Here is a 24,005-nt window from a genome sequence, read left to right as displayed (position 1 = left end):
GGTGTTGTTCTGGTATCAAAGTCACATGATTTAAACAATAAATTAGGGACTTTTCTGTGTATTCTCTGAAACACTGCACAAGATAAAGGCTATTACCAGCTCTGTGCAAGTCTGACAGAAGCCACCTGTGAAGGTCAGCTGTATGGGTCAGTTTGGCCAGGTGCTAGCCCCCGGTGACTCAAACAGACACTAATGCTGCTCTTGCTGGGAAGGTATTTTGCAGATGTGATTGAAGGCTATAATCAGTTGACTTTAAGAAAAAAGAAAGAAAGTGAAGCCGCTCAGTCATGTCTGACTCTTTGCAACCCCATGGACTGTAGCCTACCAGGCTCCTCCATCCATGGGATTTTCCAGGCAAGAGTACTAGAGTGGGTGGCCATTTCCTTCTCTAGGGAATCGTCCCAACCCAGGGATCGAACCCCAGTCTCCTGCATTGTAGGCAGACACTTTACCGTCTGAGGCACCAAGGAGTTAAATTTATCCTAAAAACTCTCAGTGGGCCTGATTCAATTATTTGAAAAGCCTTCAGAGCACGACTGAGATTTTTCTGAAGAATTCCACCTGCAGACCACAGCTTCGGCTCATGTCCAGGAGTTCCAGGCCTGCCCTTCTCGACACTCTGCCCTGCACATTTCAGACTTCCCAACTAGCTCCCCCAGTCAATCACCTACCTACATCCTGCTATGTGCATACGCATCTATGCGTATGTGTGAGTGTATGTGAAAGAGGAACTCCCTGGGTCTGTAGGTGCCCACTATGCTACTGGAGAAGAGTGGACAGATAACACCAGAAACAATGAAGAGATGGAGCCAAAGCAAAAACAACGCCCAGCTGTGGATGTGACTGGTGATGCACGTAAAGTCCAACGCTGTAAACAGTAATACTGCATGGGAACCTGGAATGTTAGGTCCATGAATCAAGGTAAATTGAGGGTGGTCAAACAGGATATGGCAAAAGTGAACATAAACATTTTAGGAATCAGTGAACTAAAATGGACTGGGATGGACGAATTTAATTCACATGATCATTATACCTACTACTATGGGAAAAAAAATCCCTTAGAAAAAATGGAGTAGCCCTCATAGTCAACAAAGAAGTCCAAAATGCAGTACTTGGGTGCAGTCTCAAAAACGACAGAATGATCTCTGTTCGTTTCCAAGGCAAACCATTCAATATAACAGTATTCCAAGTCTATGTCCCAACCAATAATGTCAAAGAAGCTGAGGTTGAACAGTTCTGTGGTGACCTACAAGACCTTCTAGAACTAACAATCAAGCAAGATGTCTTTTCATCATAGGGGACTGGAATGCAAAAGTAGAAGTCAAGAGATACCTGGAGTAATAGACAAGTTTGGCCTTAGAGTACAAAATGAAACAGGGCAAAGGTTAACAAAGTTTTGCCAAGAGAATGCACTGGTCATAGCAAACACCCTCTTCCAACAACACAAGAGAAGACTCTACACATGGACATCACCAGATGGTCAATACCAAAGTCAGACTGATGATAGTCTTTGCAGCTGAACATGGAGAAACTGTATACAGTCAGCAAAACAAGACTGGGAGCTGACTGTGGCTCAGATCATGAACTCCTTATTGGAAAATTCAGGCTCAAATTGAAGAAAGTAAGGAAAACCATGAGATCATTCAGGTATGACCTAAATCAAATCCCTTATGATTTACAGTGGAAGTGACAAATAGATTCAAGGGATTAGATCTGATAGATAGAGTGCCCGGAGAACTATGGACAGAGGTTCATGACATTTTACGAGAGGCAGTGATCAAGACCATCCCCAAGAAAAAGAAAAGCAAAAGTCCAAAATGGTTGTCTGAGGAGGCCTAACAAATAGCTGAGAAAAGAAGAGAAGTTAAAGGCAAAGAAGAAAAGGAAAGATATACCATTTGAATGCAGAGTTCCAAAGAATATCAAGAAGAGATAAGAAAGCCTTCCTCAGTAATCAATGCAAAGAAATAGAGGAAAACAAGGGAATGGGAAAGACCAGAGCTCTCTTCAAGAGAGCTACTCTCTAACAGAGATACCAAAGGAACATTTCATGCAAAGACGGGCTCGATAAAGGACAGAAATGGTATGGACCTAACAGAAGCAAAACATATGAAGGTGGCAAAAATACACAGAAAACAAAAACAATCTTCATGACCCAGATAACCACGATGGTGTGATCACTCACCTAGAGCCAGACATCCTGGTATTCGAGGTCAAGAGGGCCTCAGGAAGCCTCACTATGAACAAAGCTATGGAGGTGATGGAATTCCAGTTGAGCTATTTCAAATCCTAAAAGAATCTGTGAAAGTGCTGCACTCAACATGCCAGCAAATTTGAAAAACTCAGCAGTGGCCACAGGACTGGAAAAGGCCAGTTTTCATTCCAATCCCAAAGAAAAGCAGTGCCAAAGAATACTCAAACTATCGCACAATTGCACTCATCTTCCATGCTAGCAAAGTAATGCTCAAAATTCTCCAAGCCAGGCTTCAACAGTACGTGAACAGTGAACTTACAGATATTCAAGCTGGATTTAGAAAAGGCAGAGGAACCAGAGATCAAATTGCCAACATCCGTTGGATCACAGAAAAAGCAATGAAGTTCCAGAAAAACATCTACTTCTGCTTTATTGACTACACCAAAGCCTTTGACTGTATGGATCACAACAAACTGTGGATTCTTCAAGAGATGGGAATACCAGACCACCTGACCTGCCTCCTGAGAAATGTGTATGCAGGTCAAGAAGCAACAGTTAGAACTAGACATGGAACAATAGACTGGTTCCAAATCGGGAAAGGAGTACATCAAGGCTGTATATTGTCACCCTGCTTATTTAACTTATATGCAGAGTACATCATGTGAGATGCCACGCTGGATGAAGCACAAGCTGGAATCAAGATTGCTGGGAAAAATATCAATAACCTCAGATATGCAGATGACACCACTCTTATGTCAGAAAGCGAAGAGGAACTAAAGAGCCTCTTGATGAAAGTGAAAGAGGAAAGTGAAAAATATGGCTTAAAACTCATCATTCAAAAAATGAAGATCATAACATCCGTCCCATCACTTCACGGCGAATAGGTGGGGAAACAATGGAAACAGTGATAGACTTTATGTTCTTGGGCTCCAAAATCACTGTAGATGGTGACTGCAGCCTTGAAACTAAAAGACGCTTGCTCCTTGGAAGAAAAGCTATGACCAACCTAGACAGCATATTAAAAAGCAGAGACATTACTTTGCCAACAAAGGTCCGTCTACCGTTTTTTTCAGTAGTCATGTATGGATGTGAGAATTGGACTATAAAGAAACCTGAGCGCCGAGGAATTGATGCTTTTGAACTGTGGTGTTGGAGAAGACTCTTGATAGTCCCTTGGACTGCAAGGAGATCAAACCAGTAAATCCTAAAGGATATCAGTCCTGACTAGTCATTGGAAGGGCTGATGCTGAAGCTGAAGCTCCAACACTTTGGCCACCTGATGCGAAGAGCCAACTCATTGGTAAAGACCCTGATGCTAGGAAAGACTAAAGTCAGGAGGAGAAGGGACGACAGAGGATGAGATGGTTGGATGGCATCACTGACTTGAAGGACATGAGCTTGAGCAAGCTCCAGGAGTTGGTGGACAAGGAAGCCTGGTGTGCTGCAGTCCATGGGCTGCAGAGAGTCGGAAAGAACAGAGCAACTGAACTGAGCTTATGTGTGTGTACCAGGTTTTCAGGCTTTGTGAGTATATGTGCGTCGGAACGGGTTAGTCGCTCAGTCGTGCCTGACTCTTTCCGACCTCACGGACTATAGGCCACCATGCATCTCTCTCTATGGGATTCTACAGGCAAGAATACTGGAGCATGTGGCCATTCACTTCTCCAGGGGATTTTCCTGACCCAGGGATCGAACCCAGATCTCCTGCATTGCAGGCAGATTATTTACCCTCTAAGCCACCAAGGAAAGCCCCACAGTATTCATAGAAAGACTTTTCTCTATTGATCAAATTCTCTGAAGGTTTTTTATTCATTCTTGAGTCGACTGCAGCTTTCAGTAAGTTGGTATTTCTCAAGGAAACTATCCATTTCATCTAAAACTTCAAAATAATGATATAGAAATGTTCACATGACTTTTTCTCTTTACTACCCTTATAACTGTATCCCAGTTTTTACTGCCTGCCAGGGGGTCAACAAACTTTCCGTTAAGAGCCAGAGTGTAAATATTTCAAGCTTTGTAGGCTACAAACCATCTCTGTCACGTATGCTCCTTTTTTTATTTTTTTCCAAACAACCCTTTGAAAATATGACTAACCATTCACAGCCTACAAGCCTTACCAGATTCTGCCCAGGACATAGATGGCTGAAGTCTGGCCTACACTACTGATTCATGCCTTCTCTTCCTTAGTTTCGCCAGGGCTGCTGTAAGATGAGAAGCGGACATTGGCACACAGATGGAACTGCCGAGTATCGGGGAGCGAGGGGAGGACTGAGAGGGCGGCCAGGAGGCGCCATGGGGCTGTGGGGACAGGGCGGCCAGGAGGCGGCGAGGCGGGCGCCTGGGATTTTGTGTCACAGCGACATGAGGTGACCACTCACCAAGGCAGGGAGACGAAAGAACTCCAGTGGGGAGGGCAATTCTGAGTGGGCAAACTGAATATGAGGTTCCCACGAGACACCCTGTGAGTCGAAAGCTGGTACTACTTGGAAGAAAAATAAAACTGGGGTCGTCTCCATACACTTCTTTCTCCTTGTCTATAGTGTAAACCACAGCATAATGCAGGAGACATGGATTTACATGGAGGTCCCTGGAGGAGGAAACAGCAACCTGCTCCAGTCCTCTTGCCTGGAAAGTTCCATGGACAGAGGAGTCTGGGGGGCCACAGTCCATGGGGTCGCTAAAGAGCTGGACACGACTGAGCATGCACACATGCACGCACAATTAACAGTGTGACTACTGAAGAGATCAGAAGAAACGCTGCGACATGCGGATCTAGTTTATATAATCAGCTTCAGAATACGAGCTCTTCCCTTCACTGACACACCTATAATCTAGACGACTTATCTACAATGCGTCCTCATGAATCCACTCTTTCTCTCCACAACTTGCAGTGTTCCTGAAACATTTTTTAAATGTGTTTTAAGAAGTCCTTCTGATCATTCGTCTAAAATCTCCTAAGGCAAAGAGAATTATAGAAACATATTAATGTTGATTTCGATTTTCCACACTCTTGGTGTTAAATCTCTGGCAGACCAGTGGTTAAGACTCTGCTTACACTGCAGGAGACACAGGTTCTATCTTTGGCTGGGGAACTATGATCCTACATGCCGAGCAGTCAAAAAAAAAAAAAAAAAAAAGGCTTTAAAAAAAAAATATATATATATATATAAAAATAAATTCTGCTAACACTTGGTAGCATACTAATCATTAAAAGTCAATTTTTAATTAATTATGATTCTGTACGTATTTCAAAGTTTCCTTTGATACTACAAATATAGATATGGTACTTTTTATTCACAAAATTACAGGGTGATTCCCTCAGTGTCAATACGCTACATAGATGTTATACATCTGCACCAAAGCTGACAAAAAAAAAAAAATCAAATTATGAGAATTTGCTACTCTACAGTCACATGAATTTATATTGAAATGAAGAGTCAGAGTAACACCACCAGGGCAAATTTTCAAAGCTCTAACTCCTTGACATTCTATCACCACCTACAAGTCAGTTTTTACCTTTTTCACTGGCTGACTTTGTTAAGGCAGACTCTGCTCTGAGGCTCACGTGCTCCGGCAACACTGCCACCCGGGACCACACAAAACCACCGAGAGCAGTACTGGCCCTGAACCCACAAGACAACAGTGACACAACTCGAGCATCACAGACCCTGCCCGCAGAAAGAGGTGACCTCAGGGGGCAAGGAAACACAACGAATGTAATTGCTGTTTGGATAATGCCACTTTTTTTTGTTTTTTGGAACCTCCTAGTTGCCTTTATTTGCTCTTGCAGACATTACCATGATGTTGTTTACTCTGTAGGAAAAATCAGAAAAATGCTTGTAGGAAATGTGCAAAGGTGTCCTTATTAGCAACGGTTTCTCCTTTAGGTCCGTCTTCTGTAATGAGGGCTCCAGGGAGATGGCACTGCACACCATTCAGCAGGACCGGGGCTGGCCAGGCACACCTTCACCCTATGCGCATCACATCAGAGCCCTCGAGGACTCTGGTCTCCGTGGCTCGAGACTCTCCTGCCCCAACCAGACCTCCACGTCCCCTCCAGCTCACTCACACCCTCTGCTACAATGACAACGTAAGATGAGGAGGGCGTGGGGGGCAGGGGGGCCAAGACAGGGAAGATCTGCGTCTCATCCTCTTTCCTTTAAGCAACACTTGAATTGACAAAACAAAAAACAAACTACAGGGTAGGAAAGATTCTACTCCCAACAGTCCAGCTGCCTCTGGTTATGAAACCTCAAGACAAAGCCCAGGAATGCCCTTCAGTCTTCTAAAAGCCCCTCAGGTTCAGTACCTAGATTCCATTTTGCACAGAAAAATGTGGAGACTCTAAAAGAGGGGAATAACCCAGGGGCAGGTTCCAAAGTTCTTCCAAGACCCAACCCCTCCCCTAGGGCGGTGGTCTATTTCAGGGGACTTCAGTAAACTAGGTCCCAGAGCTTCCAAAGGCCTGGTGAAGCCTGCAGGAACTCTTGGATAAGAAGAACGTTGGTTTCAGAAGCATCGTTTTGAACAAGCAAAATTCAAAACTTCACAGATCACATTTCTTGATTAGAAAGGAAGCTCAATGATTCCAACCAGGAAGAAAACTATTTTAGAAAAGGCAAAAGGACTGATTTATCAGCTGGCTGAAAAGTACCTTCGTGGAGAGTAAACATCAAATATTAGGTCAGTCGGTGACCATAGAACTTTTTATAATCTCGAACTCACAAGACCCGGAAAGCACATCAATGAGGTAGAAGTGCCTATTTCTGCTCAGCTTCTGGGTCACACACGCCAACGTCCCACCATCGCTGTGCCACATCTGAGCTCCTCCGTGCTATCAGCTCCCACTGGTAGTAACCACCACGTTCACACCACATGTGCCCAGTTCCCAAAAGCACCTATTTCTTGGACCTCAGATTCTGCAGATTGTGAGGTGTGAAAACTTCCTCTTCCACCCACGTTGTTTTAACCAAGATGAGGCCAGAAAGGGACAACCCGTCTCAAAGCATACCGAAGCAGGAAATCGGCTTATGCAAGAAGACCTGCCAATTTTAGAAAAGCGCTGCAATCTCCGCTGTGGCCATAATGCCTTCAGTGAAGAGGTTTCACATTTACTTTATTTGGTAAAACTCCAAGACTTGCTATGGGCACAGTTTCCCACTGATAGCTAATAGGCAATCAGTCATGTTGCTATAGGAGACATGTTCACGTTAAGTAGACATTTAAGAAAGGAACACACGACGGCACGCCTGGGCCTCCCAGCAACACACCCCTCACTCACGCACCTTCCCTCCGATGCTCGTCTGGGACACGGTGGGCTACCCCCACACCGGCGAGTGCTCCTCAGTGGCTTCTGGCCATCCTAGCTCTCCTGGTCCTTCTCCTCCATCTCTCAACAGTCCGTAAAATGTAACAAAAAACATGGACCATTTTGATAATAGAACAGGGGAATTATTTTTATACTGAGAGCTTACTGACGTACTTCAAAGACTCAATGCTTGCTCAAATCAGTCACGTTTTTTTAAATCGGGATATAGGTGCTTTACGATGCTGTGTTAGTTCTTCTGCTGTACGGGAGCGTGAATCCAGCACATGCATACAAACATCCCCTCCTTCTGGAACCTTCCTCCTAGCCCTCATCCCACCCCTCCAGGCCATCGCAGAGCATCAGGCTGAGCCCCCGGTGCTACAGAGCAGCTTCCCACTAACTGTGTACATGCCAACGCTCATCTCCCAATTCTTCCCCACCCTCACCTCCCTGTGACTTCCCACGTGGTGCAGTGGTAAAGAATATGCCTGCCCATGCAGGAGACGTGGGTTCGATCCCTGGGTTGGGAAGATCCCCTGGAGGAGGAAATAGCAACCCACTCCAGTATTCTTGCCTGGAGAACCCCATGGACAGAGAAGCCTGGCAGGATACAGTCTGTGGGGTCGCAAAGAGTCAGATACAACTGAGCAACTGAGACAGACAGACACACACACACATGGGGCCACACATCCATTCCTTAGGTCTGCGTCTCTATTCCTGCCCTGCAAATAGGTTCGTTTGGGCCATTTTTCTAGATTCCACATACACATGTTAAGAAATGGTATTTGTTTTTCTCTTTCTGACTTCCTTCACTCTGTATGACAGTCTCTAGATCCTTCACTATTTACAACAGCCAGGACACGGAAGCAACCGAGATGTCTACAAAACGACAAATGGATAAAGAAGATGTGGTACATACATACAAAGGAGTATTACTCAGACATAAAAAGGAATGAAATCGGTTCATTTCCAGAGACTCACAACATCTTTCTCAGGATGGCCTTTAGAGCTAGGCTGAGTTAAAACTACAATGCAACCTTCTTGGGGAGCAGTGTTCCCCAAGGAGGGTCATCTACTCCCTTCATCAGACTGCCTCTGGCTAACTATGGCCAAAATTCAAGTTCATGTTCAAAACAAAAATTTACCAAAATGAGAATATTAAGATAATAAGATATTAAGATAAATATTTAAGATATTAAGATAAATGTACTGTAGAGGCTGAAGGCAAATTCTAAAAGAGTCTTGAAAATATTCTGAACAATGGGTAATACTAAAAACCGTATAAACACTCCCAAAGCAAGCTCTGCTCCGTTCCTGCCCAGGCAATCCCACAAGGCTCTGTCTTTAAAATTGGTGCTTTTTGTGCTGTGTTCCCAGTGCTGCTCTCTATTACCAATCTACTTGATCCACATTTTCAAGAATCTGTTAGTAATTCCAAAGTCCCACCAAGATCAGAAGTTCAACTTAAAATTTCTATTGTTTAAATCCTTATTCTGCCATCCCAGTGGTTATATTATCCTCCTTGGCTAAAAAATCAATCAATCCATCAGACAATCGGCTCAGATTTTACTTACAGAACGAAGGGCAAAGTGGAGGTGAAGGGATCATTTTATGAACACCGTCACAGGCAGGGACAGGTGTTGTGAACCCGAGGCTCAGAAGGCACAGAGCGATCTTGCAGCACCATGCAGCAAGTAACTAGGCGAGTCAGACTCTGTCTCAGTTGTCTGCCTTTACTTTCCATCTCCCGCCTTTTATTTTCTTTATCAAGGCTTACTCACTTAACATCATCCAAAGTGCTCCCTAACCCCAGCACCTGAAAGTGATTTCTCCTTCCACTAACCCCAAGGTGTTTCACACATAAACACCACGGCTCTAATCACACATGCACTTAGAACTCAGAATAGCATACTTCCTACAAAAACTTTCTTTTCTTGATCAATGGTTGCCAAGGACCAAACTGTGTTCTCACCACCGTAGAATTCATGGAAGCCCTAAGACTCGAAATGACTCTAGTTGGAGAGGTGATTAAGGTTAAATGAGTTGACATGTATGTACACTATGTGTATGAAAGTGTGTTAGTCACTCAGTTGTGTCCAACCCTTTGTGATCCGATGGACTGTAGCCCACCAGGCTCCTCTGTCCATGGAATTCTCCAGGCAAGAATACTAGACTGGGTTGCCATTTCCTTCTCCAGGGAATCTTCCTGACCCAGGGACTGAACCCGGATCTCCTGTATTGCAGGCAGATTCTTTGCCATCTGAGTTATCAGGAGAGCTCATGTGGGTAGGGCCCTAATCAGATAGGTGGCCCTGCCAAGAACGGGAAAAACCAGCAGCTGAATCAGCCAGCACCTTGACCTCAGGCTGCCAGCCTTCCAAACTACAAGAAAACAAATGTTTATTGTTTAAGCTACCCAGTCTATAGCATGTTGTTATGGCAACCCAAGAGGATGGAGATAGGATTTGATAACAGAAGTTGTCAAATCTGGCTGCATCTAACAACCACACCTGATGTCTGGGTCCCACTCCAGACCAGTTAAATCAGAGATGCTGGGTAACATCCAGGAACTGGTATTTTTAAAAGCTTCCCAAATAATTATATTAGATTCTAGATTAAGAACCACTGCATGAAATATAACTATAATGAGGTCTGAGACCACATCTCGTTAACCTCCATAATTCCCTCCTACTCCTAGTATAAGGTAAAAATTCAGTAAACTATGTAATAAATGACACATGTGTGTAAAATTTTGATATTTGATAGTCATTATACTAACAAATAGTTGAAAAATATATTTATTCATTTGACATTCATTCTGTTAGGAAACATTAGGTGCCCACTATCTACCAATTATCAGGCTAGGGATTGTTGATACACTGATGTGCCCTATTCTACAATATAAACATCTAAAATTGTCTTTTAATTACTCATGCTTAGGGCTTCCCTGGTAGCTCAGATGGTAAAAAAGCCTGCAACGCAGGTGACCCAGGTTCAATCCCTAAGTCAGGAAGATCCCCTGGAGAAGGAAATGGCTACCCTTTTGCCTGAAGAATTATTCTTGCCTGGAGAATTCCATGGACAGAGGAGCCTGGTGGGCCACAGTCTATGGGGTTGCAAAGAGTCGGACACAACTGAGTGATGAACACTCAGTTAATTAAAATCTGGAAAACCTCCCGGTTACAGTTCTCCAGCAAAACACAACACAGGATTGTTCTTAAAAATGCTTTCCCTCAATCTCTCTACTTAAAAATGTAAAAGTGTACAAGGAGCTGGCTGATGCGGGCAGGTTAACTTGGGAATCAGTGTTTTAATTTGGGCACATTCTGTGTGGCCCACTTATATCAAGCCTAGGAGATTTCTACAAATAAGGTAATAACACCCTTCAGTTCCGTTCAGTCACTCAGTCGTGTCCGACTCTTTGCAACCCCATGGACTGCAGCAAGCCAGGCCTCCCTGTCCGTCACCAACTCCCAGAGCTTGCTCAAACACATGTGCATCGAGTTGGTGATGATATCCAACCATTTCATTCTCTGTCACCCCCCTTCTCCTCCTGCCTTCAGTCTTTTCCAGCATCAGGCTCTTTTCCAATGAGTCAGCTCTTCGCATCAGGCAGCCAAAGTATTAGAACTTCAGCTTGAGCATCAGTAACACGCCTAGAGATAAATAACCACACTAATCCAGTCAATGAAACATGAGCTTTCTGTGCTGAGTCTGGAAGCCCTTGAGAACACCTGCAAGTATTTAAACACACAAGTTTAACGCTTGAAGCAGCCTTAGCTGCTACATCTTACTGATACACTTTAGCTGATACATCTTACTCTCCCTCCCAGTCATCCTCAAATCTTAGAATATGCCATTCAGAATTCCTTAAGGGCATGAGGTTACTAGCAAAGTCTGAAACACCTCAGTCCTACTCATTCCCAAATTCAATTCGGTGCTGTTTGCATAACAGTACAAAGCCTACTAGGGCCAGTGGAGAATCTCCTACTATCTAGGTGTAATTAACTGGCCTATCCTTTCCCTATGCTAATAAAGTTAAAGACACAGAACCATATGAAAGATATTGTTCACCAAAGAAGTAAATATTCCTTCACATCTGATTTTTATTCATCTCTCAAATTATTTGATACACGTAGCTTTCATTTTATTTCTCAAAGAAAAAATTCTAGATTTAGAATGAAAGAAACTCCATACACTGGTTATTTGACAATTTGGTGGTTTTTAAAATTCCACATATTAATTTTTTGTTAAAATATTAAAATAAAATAAAGACTGGAGGCAGTGACATCAGGGAAGGCCTTCTATGAAACTGATTTCAAAAAAGAATAAGACAGATGTGAGGGTGGGACAGAAAGGGAAACATTCCAAAGAGAAGGAACAGCATGTCAAAAGGCCTAGAGGCAAAAAGAAAAAAAAAAAGAGAGAGCACAATTTGGCATCTGTTATCCCATGGATGGAGGATCCACTATCCATGGGGTTGCAAAAGAGTCAGACACAACTTTGCGACTAAACAACAAAGTATATCTTAGGCCAGTGTTACCTAAACTTTTTTACCACAATCCCATGGTACTCTTGGACACAGTACACACGTGTATTTTCATACGTATGCAGGGGTCCTCCTTCCTACCTGACTTGCCCACCTGATTCAAACTCTCACTGCGCATACTAAAGTTCCTAACAGTCTCAGATCAGTTATTTACAGGCTGGAACAACAGACTGGTTCTAAATCAGGAAAGGAGTACATCAAGGCTGTCTATTGGTCATCCTGCTTATTTAACTTATATGCTGGAGAGATGCTGGACTGGATAAAGCATAAGTTGGAATCAAGACTGCTGGGAGAAATATCAATAACCTCAGATATGCAGATGACACCACCCTTATGGCAGAAAGCAAAGAAGAACTAAAGAGCCTCTTGATGAAAGTGAAAGAGAAGAGTGAAAAAGCTGGCTTAAAACTCAACATTTAGAAAACTAAGATCATGGCATCCGGTCCCATCACTTCATGGAAAAAAAAAATAGATCAGAAAACAATGGAAACAGTGACAGACTATTTTTTTGGGCTCCATAATCACTGCAGATGGTGACTGCAGCCATGAAATTAAAAGACGCTTGCCCCTTGGAAGAAAAGTTATGACCAACCTAGATAGCATATTAAAAAGCAGACTCATTACTTTGCCAACAAAGGCCCATCTAGTCAAAGCTATGGTATTTCCAGTAGTCATGTATGGATGTGAGAGTTGGACTATAAAGAAAGTTGAGCGCCAAAGAATTGATGCTTTTGAACTGTGGTGTTGGAGAAAAGTCTTTTGAGTCCCTTGGACTGCAAGGAGATCCAACCAGTCCATCATAAAGGAAATCAGTTCTGAATAATCACTGGAAGGACTGATGCTGAAGCTGAAACTCCAATACTTTGGCTACCTGATGCGAAGAGCTGACTCATTTGAAAAGACCCTGATGCTGGGAAAGATTCAAGGTGAGAGGAGAAGGGGACGATAGAGGATGAGATGGTTGGATGGCATCACCAACTCGATGGACATGAGTTTGAGTAAGCGCCGGGAGTTGGTGATGGACAGGGAGGCCTGGGGTGCTGCAGTCCATGGGGTCAGGAAGAGTCAGACATGACTGAGCGACTGAACTGAACTGAACTGCTGGTGTCTCTCCCCGCAGCAGAGACGGAGGAAGGCGAGAGCCTGCAACCTCCCCAGCACCCCGCCTGGGCCACGGGTGGTAGCACCTGGTAGTTTTCCTTCTCCAGGCCCCTCTCCCTCCTCCTGAAGCTGACAGGGAGTCACAGAGCCCAATTCCTTTGCTTCAGAAGCTAGACAAGCCCCCATACCACACCCTTACTCAGCCTCCTCCCTTCACTCCCTGGAAGGTCTGCGCTCCAAGAATCAATCCCTGCACATGAAAAACTCACGCAGTGCCCAGGGGCCCACATGTTGTGTTCCAAGACCACCCAAATGAAGGAACCAGGGGTTGTCCAAAACATGAGTAATCCTGTGGCTGGGCCGGGGAAGTACCAGAGGGGCCAGGACTTTCCGTGTGATAAGTGAAGGAAACGCTCAAAAAAAGATGGGAACATGTCACAAGGACCCAGAAGCTGGTCTGAAGGAACTCTAGGTGGCCAAATCTGGGAAAATGTGAGTACCAAAATATTTACAGTGACAAATGATACACCATTGAGGAAACAAATTCCTGAATCCATGCCAATAATCATGCCAATAATATCAGTAAGAAACAAGTGTATTCTTGTTTACAGCAAAGTGTAAACAACTGTCTAACAGAGAGATAACCATCTAAGTGGAAAGAATGCTGGAGGTAGAAAATCATTTTACAACCATCACAGGAAACACTGAATCTGGCAAAAATCATCAACAGAGGCTCCATCAAAAGGAGTTTTCTGATGAGGAATGAACATCCGCATAGCCTTCAGTGGTCTCCCCGCACCAGGTCATGCTAAGTCACTTCAATCTAGTCTGGCTCTGCAACCCCACGGACTGTCGCCCACCAGGCTCCTCTGTCCATGGGGATTCTCCAGGCAAGAATACTGGAGTGGGTTGCCATTTCCTCCTCTGGGGGATCTTCCCAGCCCTGGGATCAAACCCATGTCTCCTGTGACTCCTGCACTGTAGGCAGATTCTTAACCACTGAGCCACCCGCGAGGCCCACAGAGTGCTTATTAACTCCAGGAGAAAAAAAACACAGCACAGAAACTGGGCAAGACGCTGGCTGGGTGGTCAAAGTTAGAACCACCCACAAGCAACAGACCTCTGTCCAGTGCCTTCAGGTCTGACACCTTGATGCAGAGGGTTCAGCTGACATCTCGATCCCCATCTGATCAAAAGTCAGATCAATGCACAATGAAGAATTCTACTGTCACTCCCTTCCCTAAGCACTCGCAGTGTCTCCATGCTATTCCTGGATAAAACCCAAACCCCACAAACGGGTTTAAGAAGCATTTCGTGATCCATGGCCCAAACCCCGGGGCCTCCACACACGCGCCTCTGTGACCTCAAAGCTTCTCTCTCCCTTGTGCTCTCTGCTTGTGCCAGGGCTTTTCAATTTCGGAGAACAATTTAAGGTTGTTAAATTAATCAGATGAGCAAACAAAAACAACATATTTTCCAGTAGTGGCAAACATGCTTTGACCTTAAAAATTTATAAAAGGTGGAAGTCACTTTTACCTCTGAACCATGAGTATAATTTGTGTCTAACAGGAAACTAAAAACAGAGAAGCAGTTACAAACTAAAAAAATTTCTAATCAACTACATAATAGTATTTTTTTTCCTACATATTAATCACACAGTGCTCAGGAAAAAAAACAGAAACAGATTCTCCCAACCTGTTTAGCTGTCTAACTCAAAGAGTGGACTTGTCCAGTAACTAAGCGCTAGTATACCTACAGCCCATCTACCTCCACCTCCATGGGAACCACTGAAAGAACCCCTGCAACCTCTAAACATTCCCAGAGTTCCAAGATGCCATCCTCCCAGGATACACACACTTGAAACCTCTACTCATGGGATGTCATGAAATTCCTGATCCCACTTTCTACCCTGAGCCTGCTCCTACCCATTCCTCCCCTGAGTAGGTTTCTGGAAGAAAACACCCAAGGAGGGAGCCACAAATGGCCGCGCATGCGCTTAAAGAAACGTCTCTCCTGCTGCCCGCTGAGAACTGGGCAATAGATGGGAAGGGAAACCCTCTACCCAGCTCAAAGGGGAAAGAATAAAAGAAAAATGGGGCAGAAAGAACTCTCTTCTAGTTATTAGAAAAAGTAAGAAACTCCTCAGGCCCAGGTTCTTTTGAGTTGTCACCCGGGACTAATTATGTCAAATGATTTCTCTGAACTCTGCAAACAGCAAAGGCTTCACAGCTGTCCTTTCAAAACTGGGCTATTTTACAACGTGTTAGGGGCAGAGGTTAATTCTAGAACTCTGTCCAATCGAAATAGAAATAATTTCTAACCAGTGGAAAGATAACCCCCCCAAATGACAGTTCATAGCACTATTTATATTAATCAGCTTTTACCTAAGCCAATGATCTATGACATTTTCTATGTATCTACCGTTTCAATGTTTTTTGAGTATTTTTTACATTTTACTGGTTCCCTCACTACTGAGTTGGAGAAACTCTTCAACAAATATCCACTTTGTATCACCATAAGTAATCATTTTACCTTTCTGGAAGTCCTCCTTTAACAAGTACCACTTGAGTTAGTCCATGGGGCTCCAAAGAGTCAGGCATGACTGAGCACACACATCCTTAGAAAACAGGCTGTGCTGTTCATGTGCATGGTTTGTAATCTACATAAGTGGTGTTGGGCTATAGATTTGATTCGGTGATTCCCTTTTATCTTAAAAAAAAAAAACAGGTGTCACTTGTAACACTGTTTCTACACATGATCAATAAACAACCTCTAAAATTTCAATTACCTCAGCTTGACTGGATTTTTTTAAATATATATAGTACATACAATATACACAGTGTATACTTAAACTGTTTAAGCCCTTTCATAGGAGAATGACCTATACTGTATATTTCTTGAATCATTACTGCACTATCAAAGGTCCCACTTAGGGCTAAAGATGCAAGGCAAACTTCCCTGGCTGCTAAGAAAACGGGAGCTGAAGGTCAAGTCAATAAACCCGGGAGAGTTCACAGCCCTGGCAATACTCTGCAGGTTAGAACTCCCCGTGGACTATTTTAAATCACCAGAAGCTTGGGCAAAGTAAGTCTGAACATCTGCTAGTGCAAACAGCTAATAGTATTTTTTTTTAATTTCCCTCTCTCCTCAGTCGCCTTCTCTGTTTTGCACTCTCCAGCTTTTACTCTCCGCATTCAAATAGTAAGAGAAAATAGTGGACAGAATTATGGCTGATAAGCTTCCAAAGAGTCTTATTACCTCAACATTAACAAAAAGGGAAATTGCTTAAATAAAACTACATTTAACAGTAAGTATGCATTGCTGGGTTCAGAGCTTTTTGAGAAAAATGGACCGTACAAAGCAAGTTTAAACGCTGCTGCCAAATGAAGATCAAACTTGTATAAAGATTTTTTTAAATCTAACATAAACCAATGGGAAAATAGATTTTGCTACAAAAGCTTCATTTGGCATATCTACTCATTTAGTAAGAAACATACCACTGTGTACTGTAAGAAGCAAAACAAAATATCAAAACATGACTCTATGCTTCAATCTATGAACCAAACACAAATTAACTTGAAAAGAGCGGACCTCAGTATATTTGTATTCTAGAATCTAAACAAAGACATTTTTCAAAACTAGTCCTAGTTGCTGAGTTCGCTCTCTAACTTTCCATTCCAATCTTGCTTCCAAGTCTGCTTTTCTCTGAGTTTCCAATGGTTATCGTGTTGTTAGATTTGACCATCACCAGTCATCCAGTTCAAGAGCCTAAGAATTCTCTTTGTGCCTCCCTCTGCTCACATTTTTCAATGAAAACAGCGAGTTCTGTCAATTTCTCCTCCAAAACATCTTCTGAAGCTTTGTATTTCTCCCCATTTTTTTCCCTAATACCATCCCAGGCCAACACACACCAACACATTTGGCCTGAACCTCTACCACCGTGTCTTAACCTTCCGCTCATGGCCCCTCTACAAGGCTACCACCACTACCGGAGGGGTAAACGTATAAATTGTATCATGTCACTGCCCTCTTTAAAAGCCTCCACAGGTTTTTGTTAACATCAAGAAAAGTCCAAGTGCGCACTTCTCAGGGCCTTCCGGCACTGCAACATGCAGCTTCTATCTACTTTCCCAGCATCTCTGCTGATACAGCTCCTCCATACTCAGGACCTCAATCCAACCCAACAGTTGAAGCCCTTGCACCGTGGAGCGCCTAGCACACTGGTTCCTTCCCTCTTTCCAGGACAGCTTCCTCTGGTCCTGAAGATGCCAACTCACACGAACCTGCCACTAAAGTGGTCCTCTCTTTACCATCTATACCTCTTGACACCGCTTACCTTCCTCATAACGTTTAGCACTATCTGTAAAAGTGTGTGTGGCGGGGGAGGGGGGGTGATGTCTTTTCTTGCACCCCTAGAACACAAGATCTAGTCCGAGTAGGGGCTTTCTGTCCTATAGACCAGTTTCCCAGGGCCTCGATGAGACAGTGAGTTCGCAACAAGTATCTGCTTACTCCATGAGGCCTGCACGTAGGATTCTCTGAGTCCCAGCCGGACTCGGCTCCCCCAGCCGAGAGACTGTCTACTTCCTTCTCCTAGGGCCCTCAAAAAGGCTTCCCCCTTCTGGCTCTCCAAAGGTTGGAAGACAGTCCTCCCAACGCCTTGAGTTTTCACACGTATAATACTGATACGAAGGGAAGGTCCTGGCGCCGGCTACTGAGGGGAGCCCTGCGGCGGCGTCCCGTGGCGGCGGGCGCGCGGAATTCACGGGGAGGGACTGGCTCTCTGGGGCCACTTTCCAGCGGAACAGCCCCGCCCTGGTAGTGCGTTCGAGTCGGACCAGAGATACTTAAAGGAGCCTGTGACCCCCAAAGGCCCAAAAGAATGGCGGCGAGACAGGTGAACACTCGCAAACCCCGTCAGCCCCCTCCCCAGCGCCGAGCGCCCGCGGGCCGGGACGCGGGAGGGCGGGGCGGCCTCGGCGTCGCGCCTCCCAGCCCGCCCCGCCCCCTGCACGCCCCCCGGGCTCCGCGCCCCCGCCTCCCGCGCCTTACCTGCGGGGTCGAGCGCCATGTCCACGCGCAGGAGGCGGCAGCCGCGCGGCCGCCCGCGAGAGTGGCTGGGGCGGGGCCTGCACGGGAGGCGGGGCGGGGCGGCCCACGGAGCGAGAAGAGGAGCGCGGCGCCCAGCGCAAAGCGAAGCGGCCTCAGCGCCTCTTACTTCCTGGTCGCGACTTCCGCCGCTCACCGCGCCTGCGCACTCCCGACCGCGTCCCTAGGCGCGTGACCGGAGCGGAGGGGCTCGCCCGAGGGAAGCCCCGGGGCGGGGGAGGGGGCGCGGAGCCGCCTGGAGCCCGCAGGCGCGCCGGGCGCGAGGCTGGGAGCCGTGCCCGACGGCGCTGTGAGGTGTCCGGCGGGGACCCGCACCCCGGGACGACTCCATTCAGTCCCAAGCCTCTCGCAGCATTCCTGCCTTCGGCCCTGAGAAGCCAGCCTGCCCCTTTGTCTGCGCTTCGTTAACGTTCGTTCATTCAGAAATGTCTTGTGTCGTGCCTGCCAGGTTCTGGCCTCGGTTCTGAATACTAGGGGGAAATAACTGGATAAAAATGAAATCTCTAATTCCGAAAAAACACAGTGTTGGTGAGGAAGCCGGTGAGAGCACTGCGCTGCTAATTGCGGAGAGCAGTTCTTCGAGGCGGTGCAGCACCTTTGTACTAGATGCAGTAGCTTGCTCCCGCCCCGACCCCCCGCCCCCCCAACCCCCATCGGACGCCTGTGCCCTCCTGGAGGTTACAAGTAGGAAGTGGGCGCAAGGGGTACCTCTGTCCTGTGAGACGATACCCTTGGATGATGCTACAAATCCCCACTCTCTCGATTGAAACTGCTAAGTGTGTGAGAAAAATGAAGGTGATAGGCATCGTCAAGAACCCCAACTTCCCCCTTCTCAGTAGGAACTCGGGGTAGCAGTGATGCCCATACCCATTCACCAAACAGCCTTCAGAAAGGCTCCCTCGTTATGCCTACGTGTAGCTAGCTCCAGCCCCCGAAGGGTGAGGTGCGGAGGGGGACAGATGGGACAGATGTTGGAAAAACAAGGAGCAGCTGCTGCTTCCCTGTGAGGGATTTAAGGCTTTCAAAAAACGGCCCCCTCCCCACCTACCTGCGGGCCCTCCTCCCCTGCTGCTGTTTCCGCCTGGTCAGTTGGCAGAGAAGCTGACGCGGTGGAGCAGGGCTGGGAAAGTGGGTCTCTGCGCAGCAGGTCTTCCGTTTAAGGGCCTATTTGGGCATAACGGCCCTTATCACAGCTGCAGGGTGAGGTGCCAAGCTGGAGAATTAATGTTTCACTCAGCCAGGCAGGAAGTCGGGCCCTGTTCCCTGTATGTTTTATAAGTGTGTTTAAAAACACACCAAATTCATTCTGGAGGGGAAGGATTTAATTTAGGATGGAAATATTTTTGAGGAGATGAAGTGGGGTAAAAAAAAATATGAGTCAGTCACACGCGTAAGTAGTTGAATGAAATCTTCCTTATACAAAAATAAAAGCATCCTGGTAAAGGGGAACCTTGGAGAGCATGAGTCAGAGACGTAAGTATCTCCACCTGAATCCTGTTTCACGCCCTACTCTTTCTAGGTTGGCTAAGTCCCAATGTTTCTCCAGACTTTTGTTTCTAATTTGCAAGGTTGTTGTGAGAAATAAATACACCATCTAACACTCTTTGAGTCATTCATGTACCACTTCCATAGTTTTTTCCACAACTGAGTATCACTTGAGCCACTATTAATTTTTTATTTAAATAAACTGAATTTTAAAAAATACCTTAAATGGACACTCCCTACTTTAGCCTTATCATAAGCAAGAATATCTGTAAAATCATGGTTTTTGTGTGCCCATAAAACAGTGTATGGTCAGGCCACACAAAATGACTGTTCTCTTGCTCTCTACATCCCCAGCCCAAGCAGCTACTCGCATGTCTGACCTTCCTATGTACTTGCTCCTGCCCCAGCTTGTCATGGTTCTAATCCAAGGAATGGTGAGGGGCGTGCCCCTCTGCTAGTTTCCATGGTAACCAAGAGCCAGCTTGACATCCATTATTTCTAGAACTGACAATATCCTTCTGTCCCTGGGGAGCGAAGACTGCCACCACATCCTGCCCACTGTCCGCTGCACGCAGTGGGATGTTGGTCCAGTGCCCTTCTTCAGACGTGTAAGATCCCCCTGCCATTAAACCATTGATGTCTCTGTTGCCAACTCCAGGCTCTTTCTTAGGTCTTAAAGCTGGACAACATAAGGCTTGTAGTTCTGCAACAAACAGCCAGCTAGACCATTACACTATGAGAAGTACTGGCAAAAACAGCAACTCACTGCCTGGTACCAGATAGTATATTCCATCTCCTCCCTCACGTGAGACTAGGTTGTTTGGGGACAAAGTCTTTACAATCTGCCTGGGAAAGAGAAGTCTTTTTTTTTTTAAGTTAAATCATAGAAATGTAATTGGCAATTCAAAACAAGAAATTTCATAAGCAATCACACTATGAATAGACAATTTGGGGCTGAAGGGCTCACTGCCACAGGAGCGGAAGAGGGAGGAGGGCCCATCGTCCTGGGAATGAGCTGCAACTTCATCCACCGGGAATCACTGGGGTTCAGAAATCAGACCCTTTAGGGTTCAGACCCTAAAGGCCCCATGGTTGCTGTCACCAAGGATTGAGTGTCAGAGTGGTTAGGAAAGATGTCAAAAATGAGGACAAATTAAGGTTGACTTTGAAAGATGAGTAACAGGTAAGCAGAGAAGAAGGCTTGTCATGCTAGGAGAAGGAGCAGACACCTCTGGGGTTCGAGATGTTCTTGAAGGACAGTGTGACGTGGAAAAGAGGGGGAAGGGAAGGACACACAGGAGCAGAAGCGCAGGGACACTCATGACTGCATTGCGGGCATGGGGGTGGGCAATGCCTGAAACCACCTGGATGAATGTGGGGAAGCAAGGATGGTTATAAATAAGACTGGGGAAAAAACCAAACAGATTCCCAAAGCCTTAAGCATTAGACTGAGGAGGTGTTGAATGTGTTGCTATAAGCAGTTGAAGGCTAACAAGTACAACAGAAAATGGCATTGCGGTCAAAGTGATGTTTGTCAAAGATCTGTAGGACAGATTTAGAGAGCCAAGAGGTGAGCAGAAGAGTCAGGACGCTATTGCAACTGCTGAGGCGAATCAGATGATAACTGACACTGGAATATATGAGATTTCCAAGAAAGGGTGAGTCAGAGAGTGATTAGAAAGGGAGGATCTAGACTTCCTATTGTGTTTAACAGAAAGGAGTCAAGAAGGATTTCTAGGTGTGTACAGACCAATGAGAAAGTCATGGTGATTTACGTTTCAGGTGATCTGCCCTTGACCCTCATTACTAGGGAGGAGTACCACAACAGAGGGGAAGTTAGGAGGAAGCTGGAGGACCCCAGGGAGCCAAGACTGAGGCTGACCCACGACAGAGCACGTGAGGTGTGTAGTGTGTAGATGGAATACGTGTGTAGGTATGGTATGCATGTGTTTATTGTGGGTTTTGTTTTTTTTGGCTGTGTTGAGTCTTTGTTCTGCACACAGGCTTTCTCTCGTTGCAGCGAGTGGGGACTACTCTTTTAGTTGTGGCGTGTGGGCTTCTCATTGCAGTGGCTTCTCCTGTTGCAGAGCGCAGGCTCTGTGGTGGGCGGGCTCGGTAGTGGTGGCACAGGGGCTTGGTTGCTGCACAGTATGTGGAATCCCCCCTGTACCGGGATCGAACCCATGTCCCCTGTGTTGGCAGGCAGATCCTTAACCACTGGACCACCAGGGAAGCCCCCATATACTTATTTTTTGGTCTAGTATCCAGAGAATGTGCAAATGTAAACAAATATTTTGTTTATCAAGTCAATTCTGACTGGATCTAGCATTCCTTTTTGCTCAGAGTTGATAGCCCATTATTTTTTTAAATTGAAATGGTTAGTCAGCCCCAGCTTGCTTCTAACTCTGCCTAGCATTGAAATTAAAAACTCTTTCTTTTTTGTGTGTGTGATTTATTTTTTATTGAAGTATAGTTGATTTACAATGTGGTATTTCTGCTGTACAGTGATTCAGTTTTACATATATATAGATGTTTTATTTGCATTCTTTTCCATTATGGTTTGTCATAAGTTATTGAATATAGTTCCCTGTGCTCAAATGGTAAAGAATCTGCCTGCAATGCAGTAGACCCAGGTTCAATCCCTGGGGTGGGAAGATCCCCTGGAAAAGGGAATGGCAACCTACTCCAGTATTCTTGCCTGGAGAATCCCATGGACGGATACAGTAGGACCTTGCTGTATACCCACCCTGTGTGTAATAGTTTTCGTTTGCTAACCCCAGCCTCCCACTCTCCTCCTCCAACCCTCTCCCTCTTGGCAACCACAAGTCTGTTCTTTCTGTGGATCTGTTCCTATTTCATAGATGTTTTTTTGTGTCATATTTTAGACTCCACATATTAGTGATGTCATGTGACATTCTGCCTGACTTCACTTAATATGATAATCTATCTCTTGGTCCATCCATGTTGCTGCATATGGCATTATTATTTTTTTTGAATGGCTGAGTAATATTCCACTGTGTACATGTACCACATCTTCTTTTTCCGTTCATCTGCTGATGGACATTTAGGGTGTTTCCATGCAAGACCATACCTTTAATCCACCTGTGGCTCTTCTCTGCCCAGTCTTTGCACCAACAAGAATTAAATTCAGAGGAATATTAACAGCCCCATCCCTACCAGTAGACGGACTTTGGACCACTTCTTGGCTAGAAGCCCTGTCTGCTTTCTGAACTGTGATTACGGCTGTGCCTTCTGTGATCTAAATGGTCTGAAGTCCAGGATGACACTTGTGCTTGTTTGCTAGGGTTGCCATTACAAAGTACCACATGCGGGGTGGCTTAAACCACAGACGCTTGTATTCTTACAACAGGAGGCAAGAAGTCCGAGACCAACGTCCAAGATTTCGGCAGGTCTTCCGGGCTTCTCGTCCCAGCTTGTTGATGGGGTCTTCTCCCTATCTCTCCACATGGTCTTCTGCAGTGTGTGTCTGTATCCACATTTCCTTTTCTTATCAGGAGACCAGTCATACTGGACTAGGGCCTCCTACCCTAATGACCTTCTTTTAACTTAATTACCTTTTAAAAGACCCTATCTCCAAATAAAGTCACATTCTGAGGTCCTGGGGGTCAGAACTTCAACATATGAATTGGGGATACACCATTAAGCCCATGACAACATTCTAGCTCTTCCCTGAACCCCAAATTACTTGCCTGGAGCCTAGACAAGCTGTCGAGCATCAGCCTCTCCCCAGAGGACTGGCTTTGTCCCTGTTTCCCTGATGGTTACTTGTTATTGTTGCTCAGTCACTCAGTCATGTCCAACTCTTTGTGACCCCATGGACTACAGCATGCCAGGCTTCCCTGTCCTTCACCATCTCCCAAAACTTGTTTAAACTCATGTCCATTGAGTCGGTGATGCCATCCAACCATCTTATACTCTGTTGCCCCTCTCTCCTGCCTTCAGTCTTTCCCAGCATCAGGGTCTTTTCCAATGTGTTGGCTCTTCACATGAGGTGGCCAGAGTATTGGAGCTTCAGCTTCAGCAAAAGTCCTTTCAGTGAATATTCAGGTTGATTTCCTTTAGAATTGACTGGTTTGATCTCCTTGCTATCCAAAGGACTCTCAAGAGTCTTCTCCAATACCACAGTTCGAAGGCATCAATTATTCAGCCTTTTTTATTGTCCAACTGTCACATCCATACATGACTACTGGAAATACCATAGCTTTGACCATATAGACCTTTGTCAACCAAGTAATGTC

General features: G+C 45.4%; 1 protein-coding gene and 1 long non-coding RNA gene across 5 annotated transcripts in view; one reads left to right on the top strand and one right to left on the bottom strand.

Annotated features, from left to right (window-relative positions):
* Positions 1–19,402, bottom strand: part of CMC1 (C-X9-C motif containing 1) — an 81,859-nt gene extending 62,457 nt beyond the window's left edge. The window contains exon 1 of one of the 4 annotated variants that reach the window (XM_020878340.2): positions 19,310–19,402. Coding sequence is in view for 1 of the 4 variants with exons in the window: in XM_020878338.2 (XP_020733997.1) it covers positions 18,205–18,223 (19 nt within the window). In the remaining 3 variants the exon portion in view is untranslated. Of the gene's footprint in view, positions 1–17,664; positions 17,699–18,204; positions 18,390–19,309 lie in introns of those variants that run through there. The other 3 variants (XM_020878338.2, XM_020878339.2, XM_020878341.2) reach the window with 3 other exon arrangements.
* Positions 19,403–21,321: 1,919 nt separating this feature from the next.
* Positions 21,322–24,005, top strand: part of LOC139031187 (uncharacterized) — a 28,879-nt gene continuing 26,195 nt past the window's right edge. The window contains exons 1-2 of the long non-coding RNA XR_011483573.1: positions 21,322–21,404; positions 21,529–21,647. This is a non-coding gene — a long non-coding RNA (uncharacterized lncRNA). The remainder of the gene's footprint in view (positions 21,405–21,528; positions 21,648–24,005) is intronic.

Source organism: Odocoileus virginianus, chromosome 26, assembly GCF_023699985.2.
Source record: "Odocoileus virginianus isolate 20LAN1187 ecotype Illinois chromosome 26, Ovbor_1.2, whole genome shotgun sequence".
Taxonomy (NCBI): domain Eukaryota; kingdom Metazoa; phylum Chordata; class Mammalia; order Artiodactyla; family Cervidae; genus Odocoileus; species Odocoileus virginianus.
The sequence above is the reverse complement of the archived record's forward strand: the minus strand, read 5'-3'. Positions and strand labels throughout refer to the sequence as shown.